This window comes from Mesoplodon densirostris, chromosome 3 (genome assembly GCF_025265405.1).
Source record: "Mesoplodon densirostris isolate mMesDen1 chromosome 3, mMesDen1 primary haplotype, whole genome shotgun sequence".
NCBI lineage: Eukaryota > Metazoa > Chordata > Mammalia > Artiodactyla > Ziphiidae > Mesoplodon > Mesoplodon densirostris.
Genome location: NC_082663.1, coordinates 36532317 through 36556969, shown reverse-complemented (window position 1 = coordinate 36556969; position 24653 = coordinate 36532317). Strand labels below are relative to the sequence as shown.

At 36.8% G+C, this 24653-nt stretch overlaps 1 protein-coding gene across 1 annotated transcript in view; it reads right to left on the bottom strand.

The window, feature by feature from the left end:
- The window catches only part of CCDC152 (coiled-coil domain containing 152), a 31516-nt gene extending 13796 nt beyond the window's left edge, over positions 1-17720 (bottom strand). Inside the window, exons 1-2 of the mRNA XM_060091666.1 lie at positions 17634-17720; positions 15733-15838 (exon numbers count right to left, since the gene is read on the bottom strand). Coding sequence (XP_059947649.1) covers positions 15733-15838; positions 17634-17720 — 193 coding nt within the window. The remainder of the gene's footprint in view (positions 1-15732; positions 15839-17633) is intronic.
- Positions 17721-24653: the final 6933 nt, after the last annotated feature.

Here is a 24653-nt window from a genome sequence, read left to right as displayed (position 1 = left end):
ATGAAGGATGATAGAGAAGGAGTGGTGCTTCACAGTTTTCTGTATTCACTCTTGTTAACCTCTAGGTGTTTTTAGGAAAATCAGATAGATCAGGAAAGAGCCAATCCTGGTATAGTGCGTGGTGAGAGTTCAAAATAGAGTCAGGATCTCTACCTGAGCCAGACATTAAAGGTGTTCAGAGCTAAAATTAGGCCAGAAGTAGGATTGGAGCCAGGACTGGAACTGGGAATCAGTGTGAGATAGAGGTCAGGACTTGAGTTCAGTGCCCAACTGGGATCAGTGACAGGACTGAATGAGACATTAGACCTGGATAACAACAATTCCAAGTTCTATATTATCCATACTCTGTTTGTCATATTCACAAAGTAACTTGCTGGGATATTGATTGGGATCACTTTGAATCTATAGAACAAGTTGGAAAGAACTGACATCTTGACAATATTGAATCTTCCTATCCATGAACATGGACTATCTCTTTATTTATTTAGTTCTTCTTTGACTTACTGTATCAAAGTTTTGTAGTTTTTCTTATATATATCTTATACATATTTTGTTAGATTTATACCTAAGTATTTCATTTTGGGAGGTGCTAATGTAAATAGTATCATGTTTTATTTTTATTTTTTAATTTTTAAAAAAATTTCTTTATTTTATTTATTTTTGGCTGTGTTGGGTCTTCGTTGCTGTGCATGGGCTTTCTCTAGTTGTGGCAAGTGGGGGCTGCTCTTCGTTGTGGTGTGCGGGCTTCTCATTGTGGTGGCTTCTCTTGTTGCAGAGCATGGGCTCTAGGAGCTCAGGCTTCAGTAGTTGTGGCTCAGAGCCTCTAGAGCGCAGGCTCAGTAGTTGCAGTGCATGGGCTTAGTTGCTCCATGGTATGTGGGATCTTTCCAGACCAGGGCTTGAACCCATGTCCCCTGCACTGGCAGGCGGATTCTTAACCACTGCAGCACCAGAGAAGCTCCAAATATTGTGTTTTAAATTTCAAATTCCACTTGTTCATTGTTAGTATACAGGAAAACAATTGACTTTTGTATATTAATCTTGTATAGCTCAACCTTGCTATAATCACTTAGTTCTAGAAGTTTTGTTTTGTTGAATATTTTAGATTTTCCATGTAGATAATGATGTCATTTTTGAAAAAAAGTTTTATTTCTTCCTTCCCAATCTGTATGTCTTTTATTTCCTTTTCTTGTCTTAGTGTATTAGCTAGAACTTCCAACACAATGGTGAAAAGGAGTGGTAAGAGAGGATTTCCTTGCCTTGTTCCTAATCTTAGTGGGAAAGCCTCTAGTGCCTCACCATTCAGTATAAAGAGATTGTGCTAACTAGGCAACAAATATCTCTTGTATCTATTGGAATTGCTGAAGTATCCATCACTGAAAAATGAAAGAAAAGGTATTCGATGTTTTCCAATTTATAAAAGCATACTTGCTTCTTTTATTAAGTGAAGCAACTGTAAAGGGAAGCTAATCATCTCTATATACCTCCCCTATCCACTCACCTCACTGAAGCTATCAATGTTAACAGCCTGGTCTGTATCCCTTCTCTATTTTTCTCCCAGTTTATACAATTATATATAAACATACCACACATTTGTACTGGTTTTATTTGTTTTTAACAGTATAAAATTGTACCATATATATTACTTTGCAAAAAAAACTTATTTCTTAAAAATGGACATTCCGTCAAGTCTATAATTTTTCTTTGCATTTTTGTACATACATTTTAATAATTTTATGTAAATAGGGTCGTATCATACATGCTGAGATACTTTTAGGGAACTCTTCCATTCTCTTTCTTTCTGCCTTCTTCTTCTCCCTCTTTTTTTCCCATTGCCTCCACACCCCTGCTGTAATTGTGTAACCTTCTGTGTTTTTCTCCATGTTCTTAACTTCTGGATCATACATATGCACACACATACACATTTCCATATTTTTATTCATATCTTTTGCCCATTTAAAAATTCTCTTTATCTCTGCTGATCAATTTGTAGAGCTCTCTGTATTGCAGATATAAACTACATTGGTATTTGAAAACACTTTTTCAAATAAATTATTGGCTTTTTGACTTTTGTGTGACAAATAACATGCAAAGTTCTTTTTACATTGTTGTCTGTGCTTTTGTTACATTGATGTTAAGAAAGTCTGTTAGGTCTTTTTTTTCTTTATATAGTATCTGAGGTTCCCAGATTGGTTAAGATGATATCCCTCAGCTCCAGGTTGTACATTTTTCCTGGATTTTCTTTTAAGTTTTTATTGTTGTTTTTACACTAAAGTTTTTTTTAATCCATCTGGAATTTATTTTTGATGTGGTGGGAAAGCTTTCCAGATGGTAAGCTAGTTAGGCCCGTGCTGTACTTTAAAATGCCATTCTTTTTCCAATAAATTGAAATATTCCTTGTGTCATACATTACACTAGCAAATATTGGAGTCTATTTCTAGAATCTATTTCATTCTTTCCAAAGATGTATTTTTCACAGTTATGTTGAAAGAAGTATTTCTACACTTTTCAAACTACTTTTAATTTAAGCAATACTTTTTTCTTAAGAAGTAGCTGATCATGGATTAGCCTACTTTCTCAGATAATTCTCTTATAGAATAGCACTAAATATGTGCTATTGCCCCTTTTTAAACATTCTGATCAATGATCAGTTTTGACTAAATCATTTTGTTTAGTACAATTTTGTATAGTAAAGTTGCACTGTACATAACAATGTGTTCCTTAAAACTTACCCTGTTAGAGTATAAAGTCCTAAATAAAGTCAAGTTATTCAGACTCAGTTTAGATAGGAAAAAAGCAATATTAAGTTATAAGAAATTATCTAGAGATAACTGGCAAAAATAAGTTTAAATTCTACTGAATTTGGAGGTGCTCCATATTTGCAGTTGATTTCATGTGTCTCTCTCTTTTCTCTTTTTTTTTTACTGCCTATGTGTTTAAATTCTTGAAATTCAATTGATCTGGGACTAGTTATATGGTGATAATTCTCCTCTAATGGAGAAAAAACTCCAAGTCTTTTTTTTTTTTTTTGCCCTGGTATTAGTAGTCACTGGTCATAAATCAAAAGGCATAATGTCACCATCTTTCATATAATGAGTTACTGAAGTTTCTTTCCTAAACCAGTATATAGAATAATATACAATAATACAAGAAATATTCCTATCATTTGATATATTGTGATGAATCATACTCTATTTCTATGTTAATATCCTGAACTCCAAACACGTATTACTTCAAAGATAGGATGAATTTATTCTTTGAGGTATAAAGACTAAAGTTGAAGAGTAGAGGATAGGGTAATCAAGTAACAAGAAAAAAAAGTCCATAGTATAAAGGGCTGCCAACACGCGTGCATAACCTGCATGATGGGCTCTTGCCTCTCTCCACTCTGATAGACAGCATATCAGATGCACTTCACTAAATATTGTTTAATGACTTTCCTTCTTGGTGTCAGGTTAGCAGTAATAAAAGGAAGAGCTTCTTTGGTCCTTGACAATGAGAACATCTCAGACAATATATTTAACATGATCATCCAATCACTCATGAGAATGAGAGGCTCACGTTTTCCCTTAAGCTATGAAATTCCAATGGTATTGCCATAAAGGTTTAATACCTTGATAAGAGGGACCAGCCACTATGTCATATATAACTGGTAGGATGTTAGGAGGGAATAGACCGGCCAACATAAATAACAAAATCTAAAAAGTAGTGACAAACAGATGAAATGTTCTAAACTAATAGTCTCCAAACTCTTGTAATTGTATGCCCTTTTAATAAAAATAATGAGCATGGGCTTCCTTGGTGGTGCAGTGGTTAAGAATCCGCCTGCCAATGCAGGGGACACAGGTTCGAGCCCTGGTCCAGGAAGATCCCACATACCATGGAGCAACTAAGCCCGTGCACCACAACTACTGAGCCTGTGCTCTAGAGCCCGCAAGCCACAACTACTGAGCCCGTGTGCCACAACTACTGAAGCCCACTCACCTAGAGCCTGTGCTCTGCAGCAAGAGAAGCCACCACAATGAAAAGCTCGTGCACTGCAACAAAGAGTAGCCCCGCTTGCCACAACTAGAGAAAGCCCACATGCAGCAACGAAGACCCAATGCAGCCAAAAACAAATAAATAAATTTATAAAAAAAAAGATGAGCGTGTACATCCCAATTCATGTTTAGTTATTTATAACTTATATATATGTGTATATATATATATATATATACTATTTTCTAATTGTATATAATTCTTAAAACAGATAAAATAGTAAAAAAGGTGAACTAAAGAGGAAAAATGTTAATTTGTTCTAATATTATTTAAAGTACTGTTATAAAACTTTAAAATTATTGAATCATTATTATTGTTTACATTTTAGTGAAACAATGGAAATGAAAATGCATCAATAGTTTTTACAATGTTGATTTAACTCTTCAAAGTCTGGTTTTCTTATTCAGATTTTTTTTTTTTTTTTTTTTTTTTTTTTTGCGGTACGCGGGCCTCTCACTGTTGTGGCCTCTCCCCGTTGCGGAGCACAGGCTCCGGATGTGCAGGCTCAGCGGCCATGGCTCACGGGCCTAGCCGCTCTGTGGCATGTGGGATCTTCCCGGACCGGGGCACGAACCCGTGTCCCCTGCATCGGCAGGCGGACTCTCAACCACTGCGCCAACAGGGAAGCCATATGCAGATTGTTTTGATACTTGGTTTTAATGGAACAAACTCATCACTGGCTGCACTTACTAAATCCCAATACAGTCATCCCTGAGTATCCTTGGGGGATTGGTTCCAGGACTCCCTGTGGGTACCAAAATTCATGGATATTCAAATCTCTTATATAAAATGGCATAATATTTGCATATAACCTATGCATATCCTTCTGTATATTTTTTATCTCTAGATTACTTATAATGCCTAATACAATGTAAATGCTATGTAAATAATTATAAATACAATGTAAATGCTATGTAAATAGCTACTAGCCCTTGGCAAATTCAAGTTTTGCTTTTTTGGAACTTTCTGAATTTTTTTTCAAGTATTTTCTACCTAGGTTTGTTGAACGTATGGATGCAGGGCCTGCAGATACGGAGGACCTACTGTATTCATTTTTCAATCCCAAACACCAATTATGCAAAAGTGATTGTTTTTGAAATTTTGTCAAAATCCATCTTCTTTGGTGTTGTTCTTATAAGCCTCTCTAAAGATTTTTTAAAACAAACAAACAAACATTTAATGAAAGGGTTCAAAATCACTGAGAATCATTGAAAAATTTTTATTGAATTTAGCATTTCTATGCCAAATTTAATATGTAGGTGAGAATACTTAAAGTTGACACACTTTCAGCTCCCAAATCACTTAATGATAGAACCATTTCCAAATATTCATTTGAAAACAGTCTTGCTATAGATTAATTTTCTCCCAAAGGCAGTTACTTGGCCACCATTGGCTGACATTTCATCAGGTATGATAGATTTTCATAATTTTTAACTTTTTAATATGTCTGATGAACTTGTACAAGGGTAGCAAGTAACAGCTCTGCTACTTTCTTATTCTTGACTTGTGTTTGTGTTATTAGCATTATTGTCAAATGTGTTTTATTTCTTAAAGCTACTGTCTATTTTGAAAGGATTAGTTTGATCGTAAGTAGCTAATATAATATATAAACCCTCTTAACCAGGTACATGTAAACAGTACTACATGTCAATACACTGAAACTGGAGAAAAAATAAAGATGCAACTGTTTAGTTTTAGAACTCCCACTCTCCTTGGGAGAAGAGGAATCTTGTGCATTATAAATGATGCATAACTGACATACAGAAAGAGTAAGGAATAACATTCCACTATTAAATTTTCATCAAATTATTTGCCTTGATTTTTAGATAAAAATAAATGAAAATAGGAATTTCATTGTTTTCTTTCTGCATCTCAATGGATCATCTTTTACACAGCCCATAAGCCCCTACTGAAAAGATTGATGGATGAGAGTAAAGGGAGGTATCATTTCTCTTACAGTGGTAGAAGAAACTCTTAAGCCTAGAGGGTAATTGATTCACTAGTTCAATAATACTGTCAAGAAACCATGTCTTTTTAGTCTTTTCTTCCTGCTATCCTCAAGCTGTCATAATTTTCAAGCTGAAAGCAAAGAGTCTGCAACAATTTCAGGCATTATATGCAGACTTATCAACAACTAGAAGAAAACATTTTTTTGGAAGAGAGGAAAATTACTCCAGAAACCCTCTGTTGGAGTTGGGGTGTAATTAGCTTCCACTGAGGCATATGATTGTGTGGATGAAGAATGGATGTCAGAAAAAAAATCACGTTTTTATTAAGAAGAGGAAATACTTTCGGGGGAGGCAGACATTTGTAACCACTGTAGCCTAGGTAAGCAAATTAACCATACATCTTGACAATCAAATGGATGAAAGAGAAGAAAGACAGGTAGTTCACATCTATCACTTTGCCCAAACCAAGGCCTGTAGAAACACTGGAAAAATGAAATCAATGAATCGCTGTTTCTTCCTGAGAGACACCATAGGATATCTATTTTCAGAAATGGGTTATTAAAAAATTTGTACTACCATATCTGTGAAAAGATGGTGCTCTTGACCGTTGGTTGATATTTGATTCCCTCTTACAAAGAAATAACATTTAACATATTCATTATTGAATTATAATTGACTTTCTGGGACTTCAAAGTATTTAACATTAATTTCTGGTAGATGTTTTATTTAATTTCTGGAAAGCGTTAAATACCATTTGAATCCTGTAAAGGATTTTGAACATAGACAGTTTTTAAAAAGTGCAGGTAGGCATTGTATTTAGTCAGAGAAGGGAAAAGTTGTTCTGAGCCATCAGCATTGAGATGGGCAAATGAAAGCCCAAACCAGGTGTGGTATGGGGATCGAATGCTGGGAAAAAATGAGCCGAATGCTAGAACCAAGTGAAGTGAAAATCTAATGGACAAGTGGCGATCAGACGTCTGCAGGAATTAACCAAAAGAAAGGATAGTGGAGATGGTATGGTCCCCTATCTATCACCCTTCTTGATCTCCAGAACAGCTTTAGTGATGTATTAATATGGAAATGAGTCCTTTATGTACTGCAGATGCTGTTTGACAATGTAAGTGGGAAGTCTTCTTATACAATTTCTATATTTGTTTCATCAACACTTGAGGAAATATTTTAAGGGAAAGCAATGGGGAAAAAGTAAGAACTAATAATAATTCTTAAGAAAAGATACATCTCAATTAGAATATTATAAAGACTATAAGGAATAACACGTCAAATCAAATAAATAGCATATAAGATCACCACTGTATCTCACCTACATATGTAAAGTTGTTTCTTTGTGATAAAAGCAGAGGACTAAGATGAAAAACTCCTGTTTGATGTGAGTTTTATGTTGGAAGGGACGTTGGAGGCAATTTAGTCTAAACTCCAATATAGAAGAGGAAAATCCCACTAACACTGCATTGTAGCTAAATCAGAACAGGACAAAACACTAGGTTGCTTCATTTTGTAAATGGTAGGCCTATTGATTGGGTTAGCATGACTAACAAAAATAAGATAAGCTGAATGTGTTGGCTTCATGTACACAAACATAGCCTTAGTTTATGACAAAAATTAAAATGTAAACTAAACTATCACTGAAGTTTGAATAGAATACTCATCATGTGATTACTAGTAATACCCATCCTTCAAAACTGAACACAGGGTTATTAGACAAAGAATACTACTGAGAATAAATATACATCTAACCTTTCAAAAGTAATAGAATTATTATAATCAATTATAAAACCCTGATGTCCTTGTCACGATATGACTGAATTGTTCTGTTCAGCATGGTATTTCTTATTTCACAATAATTTAGGAAGTATTATTAAGTAGTAAGGAGTGTTGCCCTTAGATGATGAACTTAACTAGACCAGATTAAGAGAAATTTATGGTCAGAGATGTAATAACTTTCTATTTTCTTTTTTTTTAACATCTTTATTGGAGTATAATTGCTTCACAATGGTGTGTTAGTTTCTGCTTCATAACAAAGTGAATCAGCTATACATATACATATATCCCCATATCTCCTCCCTCTTGTGTCTCCCTCCCACCCTCCCTATCCCACTCCTCTAGGTGGTCACAAAGCACCGAGCTCATCTCCCTGTGCCATGCGGCTGCTTCCCACTAGCTATCTATTTTACATTTGGTAGTGTATATATGTCCATGCCACTCTCTCACTTTGTCACAGCTTACCTTTCCCCCTCCCCATATCCTCAAGTCCATTCTCTAGTAGGTCTGTGTCTTTATTCCTGTCTTACCCCTAGGTTCTTCATGACATTATTTTTTCTTAGATTCCACATGTATGTGTTAGCATATGGTATTTGTTTTTCTCTTTCTGACTTACTTCACTCTGTATGACAGACTCTAGGTCCATCGCCCCACTACAAATAACTCAATTTTGTTTCTTTTTATGTCTGAGTAATATTCCATTGTATATATGTGCCACATCTTCTTTATCCATTCATCCGATGATGGACACTTAGATTGCTTCCATGTCCTGGCAATTGTAAATAGAGCTGCAATGAACATTTTGGTACATGACTCTTTTTGAATTATGGTTTTCTCAGGGTATATGCCCAGTAGTGGGATTGCTGGGTCATATGGTAGTTCTGTTTTTAGTTTTTTGAGGAAGCTCCATATTGTTCTCCATAGTGGCTGTATCAATTTACATTCCCACCAACAGTGCAAGAGTGTTCCCTTTTCTCCACACCCTCTCCAGCATTTATTGTTTCTAGGTTTTTTGATGATGGCCATTCTGACTGGTGTGAGGTGATATCTCATTGTAGTTTTGATTTGCATTTCTCTAATGATTAACGATGTTGAGCATTCTGTTATGTGTTTGTTGGCAATCTGTATATCTTCTTTGGAGAAATGTCTATTTAGGTCTTCTGCCCATTTTTGGATTTGTTTGTTTGTTTTTTTGATATTGAGCTGCACGAGCTGCTTGTAAATTTTGCAGATTAATCCTTTGTCAGTTGCTTCATTTGCAAATATTTCCCCCCATTCTGAGGGTTGTCTTTTCATTTTGTTTATGAAAACTCTCTATTCTTAAAGATGCCTAAATATATCATATTTTTTTAGATTTTACTTTTTTTTCTAACTTACCTTTCAAATTATGTTGATATTCAATGGTCTGTTGTAGCCCTTTTATCATATTATGAAGAGTAGCACATTCTAAAACATAAAAGATAAATTTATTTGAATATTATTTGCTTTCATTTTGGAATTATTATCTCAAAGTTGAGATACTTAAAATAATATTTAATTGATAATTATAAGACCTAATAAAGCAACCAGATATCTCAAAATAAATTATATAATAAATACTTTTTAATCACTCTTTAAGAACTCTTTAAGTCAAATGCACTCCAGGATTTAGTAATGAGTTTTCTAAGGCACGATAAACCCAGTATGTAGGGATTCCCCACCATGTGACTTAGCAACATCTGCCCTAGAAGTAAGGCACATTTGGACATGTCTGGAGAACTATGAGTTGTGTATCCAAGTGAATTTTCCATAAAAGAACATTCTAAGGAAAGAGAGTCAAGGAACATTAAGTTCTGTTCAAAAATAGAGCTGATGAGAAGGTGTCATTTGGGAGAAGATAATGCTTTTCTTCCTCACTGTCCTCTAACCTGTCCTCTTTGCCTGAGTCCTAGAGCAACGGAGTAGCAATAAAAGGAGTAAAAACTTAATGTGCTGAGTTATAAGGCATCAGCAACTTTGGTGCCAATGTCTTCTTGCATAATGGGAGATGGAACCTCCTTTGCAAGCATTAATGCCCTGACATGTGCATATAAGCTTTCAGTATATCCTTGGTTATCACCAGCAACAGCTGATGATAGCAACAGTGGTGAAAACTTCTATAACTTAAATCAGTCCACTTGGCTGTAAGCTCTAGGATAGCAGGGACTATTTTCTTTTTTGTTTACTATTTCTCCCTAGTACTTAGAACAGTTGTAGTCCATAATAGTCTTTCCATAAATATTTGTTAAGTGATTGATTGATTGACAGGCAATATCATAGTAAGAAAGGAATAAGTGGAGAAACTGTGGTGTGAAAATAATATTGTATTGATATTCAAAGTGCTTTGCAAATATTAAATCATTTAACCCTCTTAACCCTATGACATTGGTCCTAGTATATGCCTCATTTTACATATGAGGAAATTGATATGCAGAAGTTTAGCAAATTATCTAAAGTTATAAATAGTAGATGGTAGAACTACAACATGAACTCCAGCAGTCCAGCACCAAAGTCAATGATTCTAACTACTTTACTACCACCAAGAAGACCAGCGCAAGACCACTTCTTCAGAGTAATTTGAGTAGGTGGGAGGCCCTGGAAAGAGGCCAAGAACAGAGCCAGAGACAGACTCTGTGATAGTTATTGCTATCACATTTTTACTATAAATTTGAGAAACCCAGGTTGTACTAGTTTAAGTTTAGAATTATACTAGCTAAATATATAATGATGAAAACTTCATAAAGAATAACAATATTTTTATTTTATTTATTTATTTATTTATTTTTTGCGGTACGCGGGCCTCTCACCGTTGTGGCCTCTCCCGTTGTGGAGCACAGGCTCCGGACGCGCAGGCTCAGCGGCCATGGCTCACGGGCCCAGCCGCTCCGTGGCATGTGGGATCTTCCCGGACTGGGGCACGAACCCGCGTCCCCTGCATCGGCAGGCGGACTCTCAACCACTGCGCCACCAGGGAAGCCCAAGAATAACAATATTTTTAAAGAGAAAGATTAGGGCAATTTCATTCTTATGTGTTTGGCTTAACAGCTAATAAATATTGAACCTTAAGCCCTTTCTTTTTGTTTTAGAGGCCCACGGCCAATATTCAGGCACTATGCATTAGTGTGATACACTGACTAGTTTCCATTTTAGTTGGGTATCTGTTTTGATGGTTAAATATTAAATACCACATTTGTGTCTAACAATAAAAATTGTCTAGGTATAATAAAGTACTATTATTGAATGTTTACCCTGCCAGGCATTACACTAAGTACATTATAAACATCATAATCAGTATTCCATCTGATACTGAGAAGTTGGTATAATTATTGTGATTTTGCAAAGGGAGGAAGTCACCCATAGAGGTCTGGTTACTTAACAAAGATTCCACAGTATATGGAAGGTCTAGCTTTGAACATAGGTTTTTCTCATTTCAAATCCTGTGCTCTTAATTCACTACTTCCTCAGGAATTGTAGGATATGCTGATGAAACCATGAAATTTGGAATCAGAGGAACCAGATTAGAGTTTTCTTTACTTTGTAGCTATGACACTCTGGGTAAGCTACTATTCTCATATATTAGACTGTTCCGACAAACAAATGAAAAAAATATACTTTCTAAATTCACTCACAAATATTCAACATTGTTGTTGTTACTATTTCTCTCCTCTGTGTCCCATAACAATTTGTATATATTGCTTTTCTCCATTGTTCACATTACATTTTAGTTATTTGTGGTTTCTCCCACTAAATAGTGAACTCTTTCAGGTAAGGATATTTATTTTGATATTCCTTGCTTCTAAAGTGGTAACTATTTCATAGGTGTTCAATAGTTTTTGTATTTATTAACTAAGTGAAAGAACCAGTACTGTGAGGGGAGAATTCAAAACTTCACCTTTCAGTTAGAGGTCCTGCACTCAGTCTCCATGTACTTTTTTCAACTACACTAATAGAAATGAAAGTATTTTGTAGAAGTTAAAATCTTTATGCAAGTATAAGGTTCTACTCCTCCCCATTCCCCCTCTACTTTCCCCACAACCAACTCAGACAAAGTTCCCACCATCATCCATTTTTTTTCTCTTGCAGTTTCCCAGTAATAGAATGATGGTTAAGTGACAACTGACATTACCTGCTTCATGTATCGTACTGTATTAGCTGCTACAATTAAAAATGGAGGCATAGATCCTGCCATCACTTGTCTTTGTGCCTTTAAAAGCATGAATCCAGCATTTATGAAATATGGTACCTCAGTAATCAGCAAATTGAAAACAGAGCCCTGAAACTGAAAGTATTCTGAATGTTCCCAAAATGTGTATTTTCAAATTTAGAACACAAGGTGGCTCTCTCAACACACTCTTTTTTTTAAAAAAAAAAAAAACAAAGGAAACTGGCTCAATAAGGAATTCTTCAAAAGGTATCAATAGAATACCATTCATTATTTTAGAATAATAGCTTTTAATTCTCTTTGCAAATCTTTACCTGCATTATCATTTCTGTTGGACTTTACAGTGTAATTTGAAGTATACTATCCTATCCAATTCTTAAAAACTAGAGCTCAGAATATTAAGCTACTGCTCATACTGTATAATTTAGTAAATCAGTAATTATTTTGAGGTCACATTTAGGCTCAATCATTAACAAGCAATTTGGGCATTAATATCTATTTCATAAAGCAGTTGTAAATATTAAATACAATTATGTATGAAAAGGTTTTTTTTTAATAGTATATGATCCTCAATATCAATATTATACCATCTTGAGCTGGCAAAGACATTGTTTATCTGGTATCAAGTGAAGAAAATAAAATATCAAGATATCATTCTTTATTGTTGAACAAGTCCAATCATTATATGTAGTTTGTTCTTCCTAAGTGAATTAGTACACATTTTGCTTTCTAAGATATCATTCTCACTTGTTCTTTCACTTCTACTGCATATTATTCAGCAAAAAGGCCATTAGATTTAGAATAAGTATAACTGGATTTTAAAGAAGTATTTGATTATGTTTTTCAAGTAATACATACACATGAAACACAAGTTTAGTGAAAAGTGACTATCTCGCCAATCTCTGCCCCAAAACTAACCAGTTTCCCTCCCCTCAAAGCAAGCACTCTTACTGGGACATTGTTTATCTTTCCAGAGATATACAAATATGTAGGGGAGAGGGTGTTTGTGTGTGCATTAAGATATATTTTTATAAAAATTATAACATACTGTTGTGTACATTGTTGTTTTCATTTACTATATGTGGGAGTTTATGTTATATCATATAAAGGTACTTCATTTTTTATCAGTTACATAGTATTTCATTAAATAAACATACCATAATTTATTTAACCAGATAACCACTGATAGATGTCACTCTTGGAAAGGCTTTCTCAGTTCTTAAAAACAAACCCCCCTATATTCTCTTCCAGTTTTCTTTTTGTGTGTGTGGCTTCCTTTTTTGACCTTTAATTAACTTTATTTTTTAGAACAGTTTTAGATGTACAGAAAAATTGGGAAGATATTACAGAGAGTTGCCAAATATTCTATACCTGGTTTCCCCTATTATTAACATCTTACTTTAGTACAGTATGTTTGCTATAATTAATGAACCAATGTTGATATACTATTATTAACTAAAATCTATGCTTTATTCTGATTTTCTTAATTTTTACCTAATGTCCTTTTTCTGTTCTACGATTCCATCCACAATACTACATTACATTTAGATGTCATGTCTTCCTTGGGTCCTCTTTGCTGTGATAGTTTCTCAGAGTTTTCTTGTTTTTGATGACCTTAACAGTTTTGCACAGTACTGGCCAGGTATTTTGTAGCATGTTCCTCTATGTGAATCTGTCTGATGCTTATCTCATGATTAGATGAGGTTATGGGGGGGAAGAACATAGAGGTAAAGTGCCATTTTCATCACATCATAGCAAAGGTACATACTATCAACATTACACCAAGTTGACCTTGATTACTTGCCTTAGGTCGTGTATGTCAGATTTTTCCACTATATTTCTCTACCGCCTCCTTTTCCATTCTGTATGTTTCCCTATAGTGAAGAAAGTCACTATACACAGCCCACACCTGATGAGTGGGGTGTTATGATATACTTCCTTGAGGCCAAGTCACTTACATAAGTTATTTGGAATTCTGCAGAGATTTATCTTTTCACCCCCATTTATTTATTTATTTAATCATTTATTTTTATCAGTATGTACTCATGGATATTTATTATATACTTTGGGTTATAATCCAATACTACTTTATCTATTTTGTTGCTCAAATTGTTCCAGCTTTGGTCATTGAGAACTTTTTCGCTTGGGTTCTTTATCCCTTTAACATACCCCTATCATTGTGGAGTTTTTTTTCTTTTTGAGCATTTTCTTATTTTCTGGTACTACAAGATGCTTTGGGCTCATCTTATATATTTCTTGTGCCAGTCTTAGAATCAACCATTTCTTCAAGGAGCCCTGGTTCCTTTTATTATAAGACGGTATTAGAAACCAAGATCTTGGTGCTAGGTTCGTTTGTTCCTACTGATTTTATGCCCTCTCAGTTGACGTAGTGAGGAATTATATGTATACAGCTTCTTCTTCTTTTTTTCTTTTTCTGATGCCCAACTCTTTATTAGTAAGGACCCTCAGTCTGGCAAAGGGAAGGCTGGGATGGACAGGACTAGCATCTGTCTAGGGGGATCTTGCTGGTTATCAGGTGGCTTCTGCACTCAGGTGTAGAGGAAATACCTTATGGATGAGACCCCCACAGAGGGCAGCACTGTGACTGGCAAGCAGCAGAGGTAGGAGGGGACAGCCTGGGACAGCAGGGCTTCCATGCTGGGCACAGACGCACCTTTGGGGAACTTCCCTAACTTCCAGGCAACATCATTGCAGCACACAGAGCCCAGGTGATGAGCTTGGAATCTGTTGAAAATAGTGGTTGTCGTGGGCTAGGGCAAGGCCTTCCACAGGAAGGCGCAGAGCAGGTGCATCTGCGTGCCATTCATCACACACTTCTGGAAAAACGTGACCATCTCTGATGGGCTTGAGGGAATTCAGGCTCTCTTGGTACTTGGTGTTCTCCTGATGCCTGGAACTGATTGCATGGAAAGCCCAGCACTACCAGGCCTGGGGCAAAGTTGCCACTGCAGCTGGTTCATCTGAGTGCAGTCTCAGACCTTTGTGCCACAGAGCAATGCCGCTTTCTCAATGAGTAGCACCGTGCCAGGCTGGGTGCCCAGGCTCCCAGGCTCCCTGAGGGCTAACAGGTGCACAGAGAAGGTGTAGAGCAAGGAGAGGCAGTGGGGATGGCGGCTGCTGGGAGCTGAGCTGAGCGCATGGCGTGGATGTCCGAGAAGCGAGGGGAGAGCTTCAGACTAGGACAGCCATTTTTAACACTAATATTTTGACCCATCTGACATTTCTTCTGGTGTAATTATAAGGCAGGGATTCAACTGTACTTTTTCCATGTGTTTGAAGGCCTGGACTGAGCCTTGGATTTGCCATTTCTTTTTTTTTTTTTTTAAGATTTTTTTGATGTAGACCATTTTTTAAAAAGTCTATTGAATTTGTTACAATATTGCTTCTGTTTTATATTTTTGGTTTTTTGGCTGTGAGGCATGTGGGATCTTAGCTCCCCGACCGAGGATTGAACCTGCATCCCCTGTGTTGGAAGGTGAAGTCTTAACCACTGGACCGCCAAATCCAGGGAAGTCGCTGGATTCGACAATTCTTAGCTGACTGGACTCAGACAGATTACCTTCTTTTGTTTATATTTCTTCATTACCGAGGTGGAATAGTAATACCAGTCCTATCTGTCTTTCAGGTTTATATTAAGGATAAAATGAAATGATAGTCTGGAAAGTTCTATGTGAATTTAAAATATTTTACAAATGTAAAATCACTGTTACAGCAAAAAGCACACTCATTAGAATTACTATTTCTGTAGGCAGCAAAAAAACTAACCTTCTTTAATTGCAACCTCCTTTGTTTGCATTACTTTCAATAAAGAGTTAGCTTTTTCCAACTGCATATCCAGTATATTGTTCTTTCCACTGTTTTCTATCATCCTCTATAGAAGAAACAGAATACATATTATCACTAAATCAATGCTGCTATTTTGATTTTTTTTTTACCTAAGTATATGAAGACTAATGAAAATACAAACCATTTAATACCTGAGAGTCTAATAATTAAGCCTGGCATATATTTTTAAATAAGCCAACTTTCTAATTTATCTTTAGTTTAAAGAGTAACATGGTAAAAAGTTAAAACAGATGAACACTTATGAAAAGTTATAAAAAGTAAAAATATGATCTAATTTGAACCTCCTTCTTTCCAACTATTCAACCTCCAGTCCTTCGATTAACAATTCCTTATAAATATTTCCAAAATGTTTTATGACTATACAACTATAGGAAAGGGTCATATTTACTCTGTTCTGTACCTTGGATGTTCCACTTAGTACTATTTTCTTGGAGATGATGTCACATAAGCACATAAAGGTCTACCTCATTCTTTTTAACAGCTGCATTGTTTCATTTATGAATATAATTTATTTAAATAGTTCCCTATTGAGGAAACCTTGTGCTGTTCCCACTATTTTGCTATTATAGACAATGAATAAATATTCTTGAACATATCTCTTTGATATCTTTGTGAACAGTGTAATAGCTGCCATGTATCCTTCAAGCACCTTCAAAAATCATCAATTCATGACCTGTCCTGTATCATCTATACCTCTACCCAATCCCTAGTCTCACCACTTTTGAATTTATCTCAAAGCAACTCCTTGACATTATATTATTCCATCCATAAATATTATCATTTATATGCATCTCTAAGAGATGACTCAAAAATACAATCACAATATCATTATAACATCAAAAAATGAACAATATTTCTTATTTAAAATGTCTAAGAATATAAGAGCTAATTCCAAATTAATCTTCAAATACTTTGTACAAATTCCTCTCCCACCAAAGTGCTTATTTCCTTCTCTTTCTCTTTTACTTTGGTCAGAATCACTTGGTTAAGAAAACCAAAGTTCATCATTGAAAAAAAAAAGCTCATGTTATCTCAAAATACCCATCGTCACGAAAATTCTTTCATTATGGCAATACTACATTGTACAGAGGAAAAGAAGGAATAGAGAAGGATGATAAGAAAAGGAGAGAAAATAGAAGTAGGTATTATTCCCGCTCCTATTCCTGTTTCACAAATCCACCTCCCAAGTCTTTAATTTATCCATCTACATTTCTCAACTCCTATTCCTGTTTCACAAATCCACCTCCCAAGTCTTTAATTTATCCATCTACATTTCTCAACAGCTATTCCTACTCTTCTCCCAGACAGAGGAGGAGAGAAAAACCCCAATATATACTTGTGGGTGTGGTCTACCATGTAATTTGTCCAGAGTTGGGGAGGGAGACTTTAAACAAGTCTGCTTTTAGGCAAAAGAGAAGAAAAAGGGAACAAATAAAATAGGAAAGACTAAAAAATTAAGAGTTAGTCATAATGGCAAGAGATTGAGGATTGAGTCTACTTCAATTCTTACTAAACCATTCTCGAATTTATGGACATCCTGGGTACTTACACATGTATTTCCCCTTTAAGTTTAGCAAAAGTGTATCAATTATTCATTCCCTTGCCCCCAAAACATTTTGATGTATTAGTATAAACGAGCCAAAACCACATGTTTTAAATACAGATTTTAAAAATGAGAGAGAGGGGCTTAGCAAAATGCATTTCCATTATTTTTACCTTGCTTATTTTTTTGTACTTTTTTTTTCTTCCCAACTCCCTCCATTGGCAAAATCTGTTCCACTTTTCCTTATATTCTACAACTGTTTGATATCATTACGTACCTTTTCTATCTGTGAGAAGTCATTTATAAGTTTGTCAATATTCACATTGCTAATCTTTTTCATACATCCTTCACTGCTTTGATTCATATCTAAACTAATGAAGAGTAGATAGTGTTAAAACAAACAAACAAACAATATACAAAGCATATAATAGTGGTAATAGCTCAAATACTAAAGTTTCTGTACTCCACTCATGGAGTACCTACTTGAGCTCCATTGCACTCAGAGAATTTTTATTATACCCCCAGTATTAACCATGGTCAAATGAATTAAGGCTTCTTCACTCCTCTCCACACCCACACCAGCCAAGTTTTCTCTAAACCAATCTAAAATTAGTGCAATGATATGTGCATATGTAGAAATTATTTGTCCCTATTACACAAAAATCAAATTGTGCCACTGTTCAACACTCATCTCTTTGCCATCAGTATGGCTGTACTTAAAATCTGATGCATTACTAAATCTGATGCATGACTTTTAAATATAGGTATTCTCAATTTTAGATGTTTATAATATTTAATTATCATGCCACAAATATTTTTGGCTGCATTTCTTGGTAGTCTGCCTCTTGCTAGGAATTGAACTGTGTCGCCTCCAAATTCTTATGTTGATGCTCTAAACTCCAGTGTGACTGTATTTGGAGATAGAATCTTTAGGAGATAATTAAGATTAATTAAGGATAATTAAGGAATGAAGTCATAAAGGTGGGACCCTAATCTAATAGGACAGTAGCCTTATAAGAAGAGGAAGAGAGAGAGTGCTCTTGTTCTTTCTCCACATGTTCACACTGAGGATAGGTCTTGTAAGCACACAGTGAGATGGTGGTTGTCTGAAACCCAAGGAGAGAGCCCTCGTGAGATATCAAGCCTGCTGGCACCTTAATTTTGGACTTCCCAGCTTCCAGAACTATGAGAAAATAAATTTCTCTTGTTTAAGCCACTCAACCTATAGTATTTTGTTATAGCAGCCTGAGTAGACAATACAATTATTGAATATTTTTCATATTTTGTATGGTAAACTGTTTGGTAAATAAAGGACATAGGGAAATTAATATGCTCAAAGCAATTGCTAAGTATTTCTATTCTCTTATTTTGTATAAGAATACTTTGGGGTATAGCCAACTAACTGTTGAAGTGAAGAATGAGTTTCAGTTTTAGTTCTATGGAACCAATCACAAGAAATTCTGCAGAATTCCAGAGGTAAACTCATTTAGTTAGGATGGAGAAATTGACTTTTGAAAAACAGTAAGCATTTACATTTGAGGGTGGGAGAGTGTCTAGAAGAATCAGGATTAATATAATGTAAAAGTATGAAATACTTGTCTTTAGACTTTTCTCTAGCAAAGAGGAAGGAGAAAATACAAATTTGAAATTTAGGTAATCTAGACTGAGGAAAGGGCATGTGCCAATGCCTGGTGTGTGAAAGTGGCAGTGACAAGTAGTCCAAAGTAAAGGTAAGTAAAATTCCTAAGGTAATTACTCAAAGTAATTTCGGGGATATAGTGTTTAAAATGAGGTACACCAAAACATAGATATTGCTTGACAATTTGTTACTTCATAAAGAAATCCAATTTCCTTCCTCTTTTTATATTGCATTAACAACTATTTGTGGTTTTCAATCTGAATTTTAGCCGTGTATTTTCAGTTTATTGAATTATTATCCTCTGTATCACATATACTAGTAAAACTCTTCAATAGTTAAAACTTGACCCTTAAGACAGGAGACTAACTGTAATAGCAACCCATGATAAATGCAGTAGAATTCCTTTTGGGGTAAAGTTTAGAAATCATTATGATTTGATATACTCTTTTTGAACTGTATACTGTTTTGATCTATAGGATAATCTGAAGTAGTTAATGATGCAAAATCCTCTCTCTCAACTTTTTTTTTTTTAGTTCTTAACATTTTATTTTATTTTATTTTACCCCCCATCTACACTGTCCTTGGCAACCACAAATCTGTTCTTTATGTCTGTGAGTCTGTTTTTGTTTTCTAGATAGGTTCATTTATGCTATATTTTAGATTCCACATACAAGTGATATCATATGGTATTTATCTTTCTCTTTCTGACTTCCTTCACTTAGTATGATAATCTCTAGTTGCATCCATGTTGCTGCAAATGGCATTATTTGGTTCTTTTGTATGGCTGAGTAGTATTCCATTGCATATATGTTCCACATCTTCTTTATCCATTCATCTGTTGATGGACATTTAGGTTGTTTCCATGTTTTGGCTATTGTAAATAGTGCTGCAATGAACATAGGGGTGCCTGTGTCTTTTTGAATTATAGTTTTGTCTGGGTATATGCCCAGGAGTGGGATTGCTAGATCATATGGTAATTCTGTTTTTAGTTTTCTGAGGAACCTCCACACTGTTTTCCATAGTGGCTGCACCAACTTACATCCCCTCCAACAGTGTAGGAGCGTTCCCTTTTCTCCACATCCTCTTCAGCATTTGTTACTTGTAGACTTTTTTTTTTTTTTTTTTTTTTTTGCGGTACGTGGGCCTCTCACTGCTGTGGCCTCTCCCGTTGCGGAGCATAGGCTCCGGATGTGCAGGCTCAGCGGCCATGGCTCACGGGCCTAGCCGCTCTCTGTGCAGTTCCTAACATTGTACTATTATTATTATCTTTAAATTTATTTAAATTATTTATTTTTGGCTGTGTTGGGTCTTTGTTGCACACTTGCGGCGAGCGGGGGCTTCCCTTGCGCAGCTGGGGCTCTAGGCACACAGGCTTCAGTAGTTGTGACGCACGGGCTTAATTGCTCCGCTGCATGTGGGATCTTCCCGGAACAGGGCTCGAATCAGTGTCCCCTGCATTAGCAGGCGGATTCTTAACCGCTGCGCCACCAGGGAAGTCCTGTAGTTCCTAACATTTTAAATGAAAAAGGTTTTACTAGGGTTTTGTCTCAGAACGCGGCTCCTGAACTAAACTCATTTTAATTTGAGCTTGATTTTCTCCCAACTCCTCCCCGCTAATGAGACCCTTGAGGTGTTTTTAAACCATCACTAATATTATAAAACCATCCTTATAAAATCATCACTAACATTCCACTGGCTGTTATCACATGCTATTCCTTTTGTCACACTGGCCAAGCCATCTGATTGTTTCTAAGTGTCTTCATTGCCCCTCCTCCGATGTACGAAGGACAAGTTCAAGATCTTTTCAGCCGGGCCTCCCTGGTGGCGCAGTGGTTGAGAGTCCGCCTGCCGATGCAGGGGATACGGGTTCGTGCCCCGGTCTGGGAGGATCCCATATGCCGCGGAGCGGCTGGGCCCGTGAGCCATGGCCGCTGAGCCTGCGCATCCGGAGCCTGTGCTCCGCAACGGGAGAGGCCACAACAGTGAGAGGCCCGCGTACGGCAAAAAAAAAAAAAAAAAAAAAGATCTTTTCAGCCTGTATGGTCTTCTTGCCCAGTGAACTAGGTGACAAGCTGGTGATTCAGGGATCGTCAAATTCTTGGTTTGAAGCAAGGGACTGACTTGTGACCTCCACAGCCCCAGATTCAACCATCCACACAGTGGGTGGCAGCCCCATTTCCTTCCGTGCCCTTCTCCTGTGTCGCCGCCTTGCCCTCGCCCCTACCCTGCTCAGGCCGGCACGCGGCAGCCCAACGACAGGCTTGCGTTATCTCCCCACCCCCGCTCCTTGCCACCCTGCATGAATTCAGTCGTGAGGCCCGGGGATTCCAGTTTCCTCCACTCGCATCCTGCTGTGCTTAGGAGTCCAACTCTATAGCAGGACCAGCAGCCTCAGGCGTGGGAGAAATGGCTGGGTCAGAACTCTGTTCTGACCCAGGAGGCTGTGAGGAGGTGTTAAATAAAGAATATTCACGGAAAAGGGAATTCCGAACCCTCCCACGAAAGGTCTGGAGCGTACCTGCTGTCTCCCACAGTTCCCTCAGGCTCCACCCCGCGGCTTCCTCCTGGTGCTGGTCCGCCCCTGACTGCGGTCCCTTCCCCGGGAAGCGGGTTCCCCCAACAATGGGCCCGCCCTTCTCCTGGTCCCGCCCTTCTCCTGGTCCCACCTGTGCTCTGCCCTAGGGCCCCTCCTCCAGCCTTACCTCCTTCAGCCTTAATTCCTTGGTCTTCTTAGGTATTTTCATGTAGTTTCTAGAATATGATTCAACACTTAGTGACTGTCAGATCAATAATTATTTCCTGAGCAAAGAATAAATCACATTGGGTTTTGATTTATGAGTCAGCACTATTGAATAAAAAATAATCCATATTTATTCTAGCAACATAAAGTAGGCTTATAAAGTACCAGACACTATGCTAGGTGATGGAGATGAAAACGTGGATACAACGCATTCTGTGCAGTCCAGAGTCAGTTAATGGATATGATCTCTCTTCTACAGAGTTTTGTCTTGGTAGCTTAGTGGTTAAGGGCATGGGTTTTGCGTGGATCCAACCCGTGACTCTTTTATTTACCAACTGGGTGATCATGGGCAAGTTGTAAATTATACCTGCTTCAGCTTCTTTGCCTGTAAAATAGACATTAATTTATTAATGTCTACCTCATAGGGCTGTTGCAATGTTTAAATGAAATGATGAATTTTAAAAGTGCATAATGTACCTCCTGGCATAAGGTAAGTGTTAAAAATATTAATTATTATAATTAAAAATATTTTTCAAAGACTGTTTGAAAGTATATCCACTGCCAACTTTGCCTTATCTACTTCTGTTTTTTTTTTTTTTTGAGTAGGAGATGGGAGATTTATTTTTCTTAATTTGGTTTTTCTATGAAAGTTTGGCATGCAGAAAAATGTAAACTGTAATAGGATAATTTGTACTTTATTATTTCAAAGGTATTATAGCATGGTGGCAAGATAACTAGATGAAAGTGGGAAATGTGGCAGGGGGAAGGGGGGAAATCCTCTTTATGTTGCTAATCTATTAGTAATTTGGGAAGGTTGGACTTCCCAAGTCTTTTTTTGTTTTTCATTTAAAAATAAGAGAGGTAGACTAAATAACAGAGATAAAATTTTAAGATTTTTAAACTAGTCTTATGATAAGATATTGCTCATCAAAACGTTTTGAAAATGTCATTTTCTCATGTTTATTCCTCATTAATTTCACAAAATTCACATGTACACACACACATAATTTAATTTTTAAAGATCTTTCAAGAGATGAAACTTCTGGCTACCCAAGGATGCTTTCCTTGACATTAGTAACAACACATAGGGATATTGAAAATGGCCTTTCAAATTGCTGGTTTTATCCAATTAGTGTATCTATATCTATATATCATGTTCTATGTCACTTGTATCATAATAGGTTACTTAAACAAGCCCATTTTAAGATCCACCTAAAATGCTGCCTTCTCCATGATGCATTCACTGATCATATCAATCAACATGACCTACTTTTCCTTGCTCTATGCTTTTATTACACTTTGGACCATGCTGGACTTCTTTGGCATTTCTTAGGACTGTTTGAATTGATATCTTATCTCCCCTTCTCTCCTGTTGCATTATCTACTTCTTGGAGAAAGAAATCTAGTGTATGTATGTGTGTGTGTGTGTGTGTGTGCGCGTGTGTGTATTTCTCCATAGTGCCAGCATAGTCAGAATAAATAAATGAATCAACATACCAGAAATAAATCATGAAAATTTAGCTTGATTTTTCTAGTTTGAAATGAGTCATAAGCGTCTCTTCCAATTTATAGGTGTTAGCATTTTTTGGAAAGAATCCTAGTGAATTCGAGATATATCTGTCAGTGAGAAACTATATGAGCTTCCCATGATTTCGTCTTTAACAAGGGAATGTGTTCACAGTTGTATTCACAGTTTTATTCATCAAATACCATCTGATTGAGAAACAGAATGGACTCATTGAACATTTGCTCAGAAACTGCCTGGAAAACCATAAGAGAGAAATAACTTATGTTACTATGCCATACTAACAAAGGGAGTGTAAAGAAAGTAATGTTAGAATCCATTAGTACCTTGATTTGGAAAAGTAGATGCATATGCACCCACACAACTGAAAAAAATTAGAAGCCACTGATTTATGTATGTAAGTATCTTAAGATGAATGATACATTGATGTTTTTCCAGGTTACAAACAACAGCATTTATTAATTCATTCCTAAATATTTAAGTACATGCAAGGTACCAGCTACTGAGGGTCTAGGTGCTAAGGAGAGCAAGACAAATAAGACATTCTCCTTCTGATTTGGAGCTTATAGTCTCACAGGACTGCTTTTTTAAGACCATCAGCACTTACCCATCTATTTATTTAAAAAATACATGTTGAGCACCAACCATGTTTGGGGATCTGTGAGAACACTAGAAATGAACAAAACAGACATGGTCCCTGACCCCAGAGGACCTACAGTGTAGAGACGGAGATAGATAATCAACAAATAAAGGATAAATAAAAATTATAATAAGTGCAAGGAAAGAAACAAAAATCCATGATGTTGATTTAAAAAGTGAACAGGGGGCTTCCCTGGTGGCGCAGTGGTTAAGAGTCCGCCTGCCGATTCAGGGGACATGGGTTCGTGCCCCGGTCCGGGAAGATCCCACATGCCGCGGAACGGCTAGGCCCGTGAGCCATGGCCGCTGAGCCTGCGCGTGCGGAGCCTGTGCTCGGCAACGGGAGAGGCCACAACAGTGAGAGGCCCGCGTACCGCAAATAAAAGTGAACAGGAGTTGCTTTAGGTATAGTGGTCAGGAAGTGTCTCAGAGCAGATAAGGTGAAAGCGAGACCTCAGTGGTACATCAAAATGTTAGCTGTGAGGGGCTTGGCTTCCCTGGTGGCACAGTGGTTGAGAGTCCGCCTGCCGATGAAGAAGACACGGGTTTGTGCCCCGGTCCGGGAAGATCCCACATGCCACGGAGAGGCTGGGCCCATGAGCCATGGTCACTGAGCCAGCGTGTCTGGAGCCTGTGCTCCGCAACGGGAGAGGCCACAACAGTGAGAGGCCCGCGTACCGCAGGAAAAAAAAAAAGTTAGCTGTGGGCAACAGATAAATACTAGGGTTTCTTTTTTTTTTCTTTTTTCTTTTTT